This window comes from Siphateles boraxobius, unplaced genomic scaffold (genome assembly GCF_051911475.1).
Source record: "Siphateles boraxobius isolate OS27281-9 unplaced genomic scaffold, OSU_SipBor_1 48, whole genome shotgun sequence".
Taxonomy (NCBI): Eukaryota; Metazoa; Chordata; class Actinopteri; order Cypriniformes; family Leuciscidae; genus Siphateles; species Siphateles boraxobius.
The window spans coordinates 6,757,917-6,770,010 of NW_027509119.1; the positions used below are offsets into that span (position 1 = coordinate 6,757,917).

General features: G+C 35.6%; 1 protein-coding gene across 1 annotated transcript in view; it reads left to right on the forward strand.

Annotated features, from left to right (window-relative positions):
* The window catches only part of pkd1l2b (polycystic kidney disease 1 like 2b), a 31,306-nt gene that overhangs the window by 4,705 nt on the left and 14,507 nt on the right, over positions 1 to 12,094 (forward strand). Inside the window, exons 5-19 of the mRNA XM_077201807.1 lie at positions 774 to 835; positions 1,268 to 1,353; positions 3,489 to 3,603; positions 3,748 to 3,865; positions 3,955 to 4,085; positions 5,911 to 6,051; positions 6,134 to 6,283; positions 6,610 to 6,734; positions 6,833 to 6,953; positions 7,433 to 7,558; positions 9,485 to 9,707; positions 9,800 to 9,990; positions 10,727 to 10,957; positions 11,639 to 11,740; positions 11,825 to 12,003. Coding sequence (XP_077057922.1) covers positions 774 to 835; positions 1,268 to 1,353; positions 3,489 to 3,603; positions 3,748 to 3,865; positions 3,955 to 4,085; positions 5,911 to 6,051; positions 6,134 to 6,283; positions 6,610 to 6,734; positions 6,833 to 6,953; positions 7,433 to 7,558; positions 9,485 to 9,707; positions 9,800 to 9,990; positions 10,727 to 10,957; positions 11,639 to 11,740; positions 11,825 to 12,003 — 2,101 coding nt within the window. The remainder of the gene's footprint in view (positions 1 to 773; positions 836 to 1,267; positions 1,354 to 3,488; positions 3,604 to 3,747; positions 3,866 to 3,954; positions 4,086 to 5,910; positions 6,052 to 6,133; positions 6,284 to 6,609; positions 6,735 to 6,832; positions 6,954 to 7,432; positions 7,559 to 9,484; positions 9,708 to 9,799; positions 9,991 to 10,726; positions 10,958 to 11,638; positions 11,741 to 11,824; positions 12,004 to 12,094) is intronic.

The following is a 12,094-nucleotide window of genomic DNA, read 5'->3' on the forward strand; positions in this document are numbered from 1 at the left end:
TGTAGTAACATGTAACTGTCCCCTTAAAATAAGGTGTTGCCCTAAGTTATAATTAGGACATAAAAAGTAATATTATGACATAGAGGGTCGTAATTTTAAGAGAAAAAATATGAGATGGGAGAAAAAATTATGTCAATGCTGTTTAAAAAATGATGTAAATTTTCTGTTTTCTCGCAAAAAACTTTCTCGGGGAATGCAAAAGCATTGACATATAATTTTTCCTCTAATCTCATATGTTTTTTTCATACCATATCCATATAATTTGGCCTTTTATCTCATATATTAGTATGTCATAATTAAGACTTTATGACTTAGTATGTCATTCTTTTTTAATGTCATGATTTAGTATGTAACTAATAACTTAGTATGTCATAATTACGACTTTGTTTTAATTATGTTATATTTAAAGCATGATTTTTGTACATATGTGACGAATTTTCCATATTGTTTATTATTAGCGATAAAAACGATAATAAATTAAAATAATATGATAAATACTGGTTTGCATTATCAAGAAGAATAGTGGACTGTTTTTAAACACATTCAATTTACAAATGGCTGCATATTAAAAATAAGGTGGATAGAGGAACATACTTAATGATACTCCTATTGTTCCTTCAGACTATTAATATATTACAGACATTGAAGTTTTAGAAGCAAACCTGTTTACATTTGTCCTAATAAATAACCCATAGGTGAAGACCTGTGTGTTTAGGATGAACAAATTGATTAATGACTGTTTCACCAAATAATGTATATTTTCCGTAATGCAGAAGCCTCTGGTGTTATTGTGAAAAGATCTGCAGATGATGGTGGAGAAGATTCTTATGTTAAGGTGATCAAATTGATTTTTCAAATTGATTTTTCAAATTTGAACTGTTCTGTGTACTTTTTGTACTTTTATTTATTCACTTTAAACATTTTTCACGAAGGGTCTTTAAACAGCTTGTCAAGGTTTATTTTGTCATGATGACAACTTTCCTCTAAGAAGTTTTATGAACTATAAAATGGTTATTATAAAAATGATCAACCAGCAATTGGAGAACCTTTTTTTCTTCTAGTTACAATATTGAATTACTGAAAATCATAAACTTCTGTCTTAAAAAACTATGTAATAGTTCCAGGGATTCTCATTACTTTATTTATCAATTTTTACTTTAGTCCTTTAGTCATTTTCAATGTGGAAACGGATGAATTTATTATTAAAATTGATCCCGAAATGCCGCTTTCATAAACCTTTATTAAGTATCAAACTACTCTGAGACAGGTCACTCTCAAAAGGGCTAAAAGGGAGAAATCAGATGAGAATCGGATTTGTTATGATGTAGAGGATACAGACACTTTGAACATCCGGTAAGACACATTTTTGGGACATTTATTTTCCATTACCTTAAACTCTGGAAAAAAAAGGGTTACACTTTATCTTGTTAGTCCACTTTAGACATTCTACTAACTACAAGTAACTTTGCAACTACATTTGGAAAGAGTACTGGAAAAACATACTCAAATAAAAGTACCATTGCATTCCAAAAAATGTAGTGTGAGTAGAGTAAAAAGTACTTGTCCAAAAAACTACTTGAGTAAGAGTAAAAAAAGTAGCTTATTTGAAAGTACTCATGAGTAGTGAGTAGTGAGTACTGAGCTGCGGATTCTACCCCATATAATAAACACTGTGCACTACAATTTATAAATACATAAAAATTGCACATACTGTTATTCACATTATATTTAGTTCTTTGTCAGAAAGATTGAAGAATATCTATCATCCATCTTTTTAAAATGCATCAAATCAGTACACTCATCACCATTTAAATCATATTATTTGGGGGGGAAAAGCATTTAAAATTATGCGAAAGGCCACTGGGCCTGAGCATGCTATTGTTGCACTTAAAATATCAATATTCATAACTGTGCAAAGAATTCAAAAACCTTTAAAAACTCATATGATAGTTCAGCATCACACACCATGTGATGGGTTAAATAGAGAGACTAAAAAATACCCAATTTCTCTCCAAAACGGTACCAATGTTAGTGTTTTGATAAATGAGAATCACTAATATTATCAGATTACCTCACCTAATGCACTGGAAAAGGCTAAGATAGTGAGCTAACACTAATTACACTTTTAATTCCATGCTATTAAATATGTTACAATTTAAACGTAAATGCACATTGTTCTAGAAGGGTGGCGTCATTCCTGTTTACACGGCTACATTTACTCACATTGTAATGCTGATAATATAATTTGTAAGGTATATTGTGCATTAAATCGGGAAGTTATATCCAGGAAACTTTTACAAAAGAAACAAACAAACAAACACACACACACACACACACACACACACAGTGGCGTGCACAGGGACACGCCCCTGCCCCTTTTGTCTCAAAATGTATTGTGCCCATTTCTGATAATTGTAAATAATAATAATAATTATTATAAATATTATAATAAATGAAACAGACACATACACCCTTGCCACTAACAATAATAATACAAACTAATTTTATATTTTAAAAAAAATTGGCGGAGAAGTTGTAGGCGGAGTTTCCTTTGCGCGCCTCATACGAATTTAACGATTCTGGTACGCAGTGCACTACGCAGCAGTTCGCGCGAGTCTCTTCAAACGAGCAGCAGGTAACGTTTAAGCTAATACGGAAAATTACACGCAATAACCCCAACCTCAGACCAAATGTTAGGCCCTGTAGACAGGCCAGCCTATATAAATATCATATTAAGCAGAAATGTAAAATGTACCTTATTAGCATATGGGAAGACGCTGATATCTGGACTGAATTGATCCGTTAAGAATGCACTTCCACAGCAGTCACGAGTAACAGCAGGAATAGGAGGTTAAAGTTTGCTATGCTTAATTTTATTTGATGACAGTCACGAGACCCATTACTCGATCCAATCACGTTGATGGATGAAAATAAAATTAAATTAAAACAAGCATGTAACGAGTAACGACCACAAACAGAAGGAAAATAACGGAGAAAAAGTACCGATACATCACTTAAAATGTACTCAAGTAAAAGTAAAATTACACAATTTTTAAACTACTCAAAAAAGTACCATTTCTGAAAAAAAACTACTTAATTACAGTAACGTGAGTATTTGTAATTCGTTACTTCACACCCCTGAATTTCAGTCATTACATTATTAGACTGCCTCTTTAATATCTGCTAACACTTTATTTTGATGATCCTCCAACAGACATGCTATTGACTTTAAGTAATTTTGCAAATAGACTTAAACTTATTCAACTAACCCAAACCTAACAGTCTACTAATACTCTAATGAGAGTTAGTTGGCATGTAGTTGCAAAGTTACTTAGTATAATGTCTAAACTGGACCACTGGTCTAAAATGTCTAAACTGGACCATGAAAATATAACCAAAAAAGAGTTTCATTTACTTGCTGAGGTTTTTATACATTTTTTTGATGGAGTTTATGAAGAAAGTGGATATGTATTTGTATTTTCTCCCAGCTGCTCAAACTGTGAAAATGATAACCACGAGACAATCCAATTGAACCTAGAAAACCCTGACTGTGAGAAAACTATCTGGTATGTGGAAACAGACAGTAAATTGAAGGAAAATGATGTAAGTACAGTCTATTTCAAATGTATGTATTGATGCTATTTTCAATATTATTATATATACTAAATCAAATTTCTATAGCTTTTTAACTTTTGCAATGATATGCAGATGCTTCTCTAATTTTTATAATAACTGGCTTTTTCGCAGAAAGACTGCTTAAAAAATGGCAAAAAGGTGCTGAAACAAGAAAAAGATGGTAACAATTTGGAAGTTAAAGCTAAAACGATTAGATCTTTCAAGAAGGACATCCTCGTAGTGGTGACTTGTGCGTGGATTTCACAAGTTTTGACTACAGAATCAATTGATTACATCTATGTACAAAGGGCATCTAATAATTATTTCTGTATGATTTAGGCCAAAAAGATGGAGCAACTTCTTATGGGGAGTACATCATAGATTATTCCTTAATAAAGATAGACAAGAATCAGCTAAAGGAAGACGTCAAAAAACAATTGACTGAAACTAGAGCAGACGACACAGAAGAGGTAAAAATGATGAAAGAGATAAGATTAACAAGACTTAAAGGATTAGTCCACTTCAAAACGATAATTCTGTCATCATTTAGTCACCGTCAAGTTGTTTCAAACCTGTATGCATTTCTTTCTTCTGCTAAACACAAAAGAAGATATTTTGAAGAATGTACCCCCATTGACTTCCATAGTATTTTTTTTCCTACTATGGAAGTCAATGGGGCCCATCAACTGTCTGGTTACCGATATTCTTCAAAATACATTATTTTATGTTCAACAGAAGAAAGTAATTCATAAATGTTTGAAACAACTTGAGGGTGAGTAAATGATGAAAGAATTTTCATCTTGAAGTGAACATCCTTTCATTTGTAGACCTACGTGGCACTGGCGTAGCCACGGGTGTGCCAGGGTGTGCCGGTGCCACCCACAGTGGCAGCTGGCACACCTAAAATAGATGCAGAATTCTTTTTTAAAGTTTTAATAAAAACGTTTCCTAAACTTGGACTATTTTTGTAAATGGTAAATGGACTGCATTTATATAGAGCTTTCACAGACCCAATGGCCACCAAAGCGCTTTACATATTTGCCTCTCATTCACCCATTCACTCAGTACTCTTGTACATTTAAATGTATTTTAATTTTTAAATAATTATCGTTAAAAAAAATATCTGCCGACATTCTGACTGCCAAGTGCCAACCAATCCGCAAACAGCCGCTGACTGGTAATGGTTGTGCTGTTGAGGCTCGCGCAACTCATGAGGAGAAATGGAAACAAATGAACGCAGATCACACAAAGAAACTTAATGAACATAGAGCGGTTAAAAAATTAATGTGGAGTTTTTATATTTATAACATATGATATGATACAGTTAAGCAACATCACAGTGACCAAGAGTGGTGAATACCATCACGATTGAAAATATCTATGACACTGATTTCATATGACAGTTCAATAAACAAGTAATTAATATCAAGTCACTTACATTTTAGACACAATATTGACTGTTTTTGTTCTATTTGAGCAGCGAAAATAGTTCAAAACAAAGATAACAGCAGAACCACAGCGCAGCTAACCGGAAAACATAACCGCATTACTGAATGATTCAGCGCATTGAATGAATCGATTGAATCAAAGATTCAATGACCCATTAAATAACTGCCTCATTCCTGAATGATTCAGCCGTTTGAACGAATCATTTGAATAAATGACTCAATAACTCACTCATTAATACGGTCACCTGTCGCCCCCTACTTGTGGTTTAGTTTCGAGTTTAAAAGTAGGCTATCATTCTTTCCAATATGTCATATTTGTATCTTCAAAAAATATTTAAAACAATCTCATAACATTATTTAATGCAGTTGTAATTTTTCAGTGTAAATTAATTAATTTGATTGGTAACAGCATAGTGTCTTATTATTTCAATTGAATTTATTGATCAAATCTAAGAATTTAAAATGAAAGATGAAGCATACATTTAAACCGATTTCTGGATTTTTACTTGGACAAGAGAATGGCCGATTTACTTGTTCGAAGGACAAGCTCATGTAAAGCCTTAATGTTGAGCCCTGAGTTATATTTTATATACTGTAGGCCTAGTATTATGTTTATGTGGCAAGCCAGTTTTACACATCAGCCCAGTCTATTCTGCAAAGTTAGTGATAAGCTGGGTCCGAGTTTTTTTGCACATTAATTTGACAATAAATGTGGCACACCCAATTTTTCTTATGCACACCCAGAGACGCTTCTCTGGCTACACTAGTGCTACGTGGCAATGAAAAAGGTGTTTTTGTCGTTTCCCTCACCAATATATATTCCCAACTATCCATGTCCCACTTGCAGGTCAAAGAGGAACTTCTTTCAGATATAGGTTCAATTTTAGAAGACTCTGAGCCACTCCGGGAACCCACCGATTTGCAGTTCTATGCTGATGCTTTGAAAAGCATCATTGAAGATGAGGGCAAAGTGAACGTTAACGCTCAGGTAAGCACTGTGACCAAACACATCATTAAACATTTGATCAAATGTTACTTATAATGGCTGATGAGGCACCTTTCTTTCACAGGAGCTTGCTGGTTCCATACTAAATGTTCTCAGTGAATCCCTCACATCCATCAATCTGACTTCAGATAACATCATTGCACTAACGGATATAGCCAGAGTCCTCGTTGAGTCCTCTAGTCACATTCTTGGTGCCTTCAATAGGGACAAAGAGGTAAAAAATATATATTTTGGATTTAAATATATCTAAATTTTAAGGTTTGATCCAAAAAAAATATAATTTGAGAGATGAATATTTTTTGAAGTTGATGCAAATAGTAGAGTAATATACTATTTAGTAATATACTATACTAGTAAGTAAATAATAGAGTAATTTTGTTCAGTCCATGTTAAACTGAATGACACAGAAGCTTTTTTGTTGCTGATCCAAGATTATCTAGCAGTTTGCACGAGTTAATGACTATAGGTTTGACTACCTGCTATCATGTAAACAGTTAAGTAAGTGAAGAAATCTGCTGATGTATTCTCATTGCCTTTCAGTCTGACATCTATGATTATTTGGTCAATGCAATGGACAATGTGCAGACATTGCTGCTAAAAAATAAATTACCTGATCTGGAGCCCAAAATCATCAGCACTGCTAATGTCAATATTTACGTCAACAGGTAGGACAATCAGAGTTTAATTAATCACCGTGATCAGTGAAAATAAAACTGAGCATTGACAACATTTCGTGTAAGTTTGGATTTTTTTTTCTGGTTAGGTTATCTTCACCTAACCTCCAGAAAGAGCCTTTCAGTTTCCAGAACAGTCTAGCCAGCTTCAAGCTTCCAAATCTGGGCTCTGATGTATTACTTCCTGTAGATGAGCCAGTGGATGTGAAAGTGAGCGTTTTTCATTCACCACAAGCCGTGAAACATCAATACAAGACTAAACGAGATCATTTATTTGGCCTGCGCCATAGCCCTCCTGTCTTTCATATGATTATTTAATCAAGTTTGTTGAGGAAACATCAGCAAGTTTAAGATTTCTGTGTTCATTTCCATTTCATTTTTCCATTAAAAAGTTATTAGTTAAAAGTGCAACTAAATATGTCACTATTGCTGATGTACAGCAGACAATTTTAATTTGTTTATTCAAAAACATTTAGTCAGGAATTATTCAAATTTGCAACCTTTTGAAATGAAATATTCCTCTGAGCCACATTGCTTTATTTTCAGGATTTCAATTGAAATCCTATTGCACCTGTTTTGACCCTTTCTACAATAACAATGATATAATATACGTCTAGGGTCCATTTTATTATATGCTGTACTACAGTTACTTTACACATATAATACAGTACACTGTTCTCGTTTCACAGATGATACATTTTAACATCGATCCATGGATTGAAGGTCAGCCCATTCATAGTATTGTGGCTGGTTTGTCCCTTTCCAAAACAGACGGCTCTGGAATTCCCGTGGCAAACCTCACTGAGGAGATTGAGGTAAAAATACGAATGACCTCTTGACAGTAACTGGAACTGGAAAGGTGCAGTGTGTAATTTATGTGCCACTAGCATCACCAAATGGAATTACAAAAAAAAAAAAATGGTAAACTTCACTTGTAAATGTAATTTTTGAAACTGGGGAAATAAGTTTTCAAAAGCGCTTCTCGTTCTAAACGGGGTAAAGAAACATTTCAAGCGTGGTTAGCACCTTTTTTAACCTGGGGTTATGAAACTGTTGTTGTGGTGTTAACTCGCATTGTGGTGCCAAACGTGTACAGTGTGAAACAGTGCCGTATTATGCTGCATTATAAACAACTCGGAATTTAGATTTTTCCATACTCGACATCTGGAATGTCTCTCAAAGTCATATTGCTGACCTGTGAACACTGGGCACATCAATGAACCCCGACCTCAGCGAGACCTGATCTTGTCTCAATTGCTACCTATCAGATTGTGCTGCCAACACTATATTCGCATTGTTTTAGGTACGGACGTTAAAGGGATGGTTGATCATGATTTCACTTTTCTAACTTTAGTTAGTGTGAAATGTTGCTGTTTGAGCATAAACATCTGCAAAGTTGCAATGCTCAAAGTTCAAAGCAAAGGGAGATATTTTCTTTTAAAGAAATTGTTTTTTAAGGACTACAACAAACGATTATAGGGACTACACAAGCTTCCTCTCAGGTTAGTGACATCACTAACCCTTAAATTGACATAAACCCCGCCCCTTGGAACGCGAATTATAGATTATGCTTATCAATATATAGCATACAGAATATGCTAATCAATGACTAGAAGATAAAGACACATAAGCTACATAAATTCATCCACTAACTATTCAGAAATGTCCTGTTGCATTCTACATGTTGTCACTTCTTCTTGAGTCTCTCCGTCATTGTCTGATTTATGTCGGTTGAACATAAAGGCTAAAAGTTTTTGAAATTTTCAGTGCGTGTCTGTATGAGGTAAAAGGACACAAGCTGTTGAAGCTCCGCCCTCTTGCCGGGAGCAGCAGCTCATTTGCATTTAAAGGGACAGACACAAACTCTGCGTTTTTGCTCACCCTCACAAAGTGACAATTTTAACATGCTATATAAAAATATATGGCAACCCGCGTGAGCGTGAAGTCTGAAGAGGAGGGGGCAGGGGAAATAACTCTCTCTAATATTCTGAATTTGGACTGCAGTAAATATTTTGGACCAGATTTTACTAACAGCTCCAGCGAAAACTCTATTTCGGCGTTAAAAACTACTGTCAGGATGTAATAAAGACACGCAGTGAAAAATTAGCGCTGAAAAGGTGTGGACAGTGTTATTTTTGCGGGTGACCTTATTGCATATGCATTTGTAGTAGTGTCCCTTACAGACGAAAAATTTATCACAGGAGAGTATTTAAATGAATCATGCAACGTGATTTACTAAGGTAACTGCTAGTCAATTTACTGGTATTTGCATGTCTGTGTTTTTTTATTTGAATGTCGTCAGTAGATCAACCGCAGAGCTTTCTATTCCCACCGTCACTTTTTTTGTTTTGTGCTCTCATGCTAATTTGCCCAATTTAATAAATTTGGACCTTAATCCGCTAACTGTCAATATTACATACTGCACCTTTAACCCAGGGTTTAGAAATGGACATTATACCCCTGAATACCCAAGAGTAATCGATAACCCTGGGTAAATTATGATCAGCGTTAAGCAAGATAGCCAGGATTCTGTTTACCCAAAGTTTAGAACAACCTGATATGAAAATCCCTTTTAAATTTACTTCAAAAGCTGCCTTGAGTGCGCATGCTTTTGGACAGAGGAAAGAATTTTAACATCATTACTTCAACATTACACTTATCAAAGTTAATGTAATCAGAATGTGTAAATAGTCCATTTTACTGGTGAAAAATGAAAAAATTTCACTTCGGTCAATCTCCAGATCTTTTTACCAAGGCTGGACACAGCAGTGAACAGCTCAGTTCTAGATCTGAGAAACTTCAGCACTTCGATGATCAATATAACCACGCCCAACATTACTCTGGTCTTAAAGTTACGTCCCTCTCAAGAGTTAACACTAGTGGTACTGCTGGGTTATCAGAACTATCCTACTGAGGAAAACCACGTGGCCAAAGTTACACTTCCTCAACAAGGAAATTCACAAGGTGAGTCATTTGCTGGAAACAACACAATGGGTTGTTAACAATTGGAGCTGCAACAAACACTTTTTAGTACTTTTTGTAATCTTTTCATTCAGACCAAAGGTACACATGGGTACTGGGCCCCAGTGACATGACAATAGATGTGGGTATTTACTTCCTCCTGATACGACCTGTTGTTCCTCCGGGCGTAAAGTCTGTTGATGCATCAGTAACAATTACATCCATTACTGCTCAGTGCATTTTCTGGGAAGAAACCAGATCCAACTGGAGTGACTATGGCTGTAGGGTGAGTGGTGACTTTTTCTTTTTGTGTGCCAAAGGTGGAAACTTATGCTGACCTCTGAACTAATATTAAGGTCCTGTTTACTCCTGGTATTAGGATGTGTTTCGGTCGGTCGGATCACAAGTGGACGACGCTAAATACAGATGTAAACGGGGTCTAAAATGTTTTGAGCTAGCCAGACGGTATTTAAACTTTTGTCGGCTGGAGACACAAGTTTGGTTTGAAAATGAAAAACGTACCAAGCACAATGGTCTCTCACCATTCCAGATTTCGAACACACAATCACAGCTTTCGGCGTGATCTTGCGGAGCGTCAGAGCAGACACTAAAGGTGTGTGTTTTCCCAATCGATTCCGTGCACGTTCATATGTAAATTACGCAAGCTTATTTAATCCATTTGATACAAAGGTTTGAAAAAGCCCATACATTTACCCGCCCATAGACCCTTCCCTCAAAGAAATCCGGACAGAAGTGGGTGAAAGTGGATACGAGAGACTGATTAAAACACCAGGTGTAAACGGGAACGTAACTCCCTCCTCTACTTGTGATCCGATCGACCAAAACGCATCCTAATACCAGATGTTAATAGGGCCTAAGTGAAGTTCAAATAAACAATGAATCAATGAAATGTAAATGACGTTTGCTATCAGTCAATTTGCGTCCGTCTATCAGTTAAAGACTAACAAGGCCTTATCTATCAATAGTTTAGTTGTGAGATAACACTCTTCTTTATTCTTTAGGTTGGCCCTAAAACGACTCCAGAAGTTACTCAGTGCCTGTGTACCCATTTAACCTTTTTTGGGAACAGTTTCTTTGTCATGCCCAATACGGTAGATCCATCCAAGTCTGCTGAGCTTTTCTCAAACTTTGCGAATAACCCAGTGGTGGTGTGCTTTATCGGGTCTATCTTCTTAGCTTACATCCTGACCGCGGCATGGGCGCGCAGGAAAGACCTGCAGGACAAAGCCAAGGTCTGTCTAACTTTACTGCATCTATAGTCTCTAGACCCTGGCCTAGCCAACCATTAATTCTTTGTTTTAAAGTAATGCTGAAAAAGAATTGATCCTATTTACTTTCTTTACCCCTTGAACCCTTATTTGATAGTCATAAAAATCTTCTTTTTTTATGGAACAGTTTATTAAAACCTTAAAAACAAAATCTAAAACAACAACAAAAAATACATATGTTTTATTTTTTTTGTATCATATTTGATACAGGCTTTTATGCTTAATTTGGAGCTCATTCTCAAATGGGAAAGATAACACCTTAGTTTTATTCAGGGGCAAAAAATATGCAATTTTGGGGAATGGCTGATATTTAAATGGCTTGAAATAAAGATTTCAATTCAATCAGGTATTTGTAACAGTATAGCTAATGTTATTAAGTAAGTAATACTGTATATAACTTACATACAAATGCATATACATATTAGTTATCATTCTTTATCTCCCAATAATATGATATTTAAATGCTTAGTTTTATGTAGTTTTACTGTGGGGGCGAAACATATAATGCAATTCAATACAATGATAATTTAGAGATGAACAAATAAACACTCCTCAAAAGCCCGATGACTCATATTTGATACTCACATTTTAACATGATTCTTCTAAAAAATGATGTGATGATCTAATAAGATATATTCTTTGAAGGTGAAGATTACTGTGCTAGAGGACAATGATCCCTTCGCTGAGTACCGATACTTGCTGAAGATCAGCACTGGACATCGCATGGGAGCCTCCACTTCATCCCGGGTTAGCATGTGCTTTTATCGTAAGCCCTTCTTCAGGAATTCGGATCATATGTTGTTACATACCAACTCTGCATTGTCACTTCAGGTCATAGTGACTCTACAAGGTGCAGAGGGAGAATGTGAGCCCCATCACCTCACTGACCCCGATAAGCCAGTGTTTGAAAGGGGAGGAGTGGACCTGTTCTTACTGACCACCGCCTTCCCATTGGGAGAGTTGCAGAGCATCAGACTGTGGCATGACAACTCAGGAGATCATCCTGCTTGGTAAAATGGTGTTAATAGAACAGTTCACCCAGTCCTACAGTCATTGTCTAGTCACCTTCACGTGTCCTAAAGAATGCGGTAGAAAAGAAAC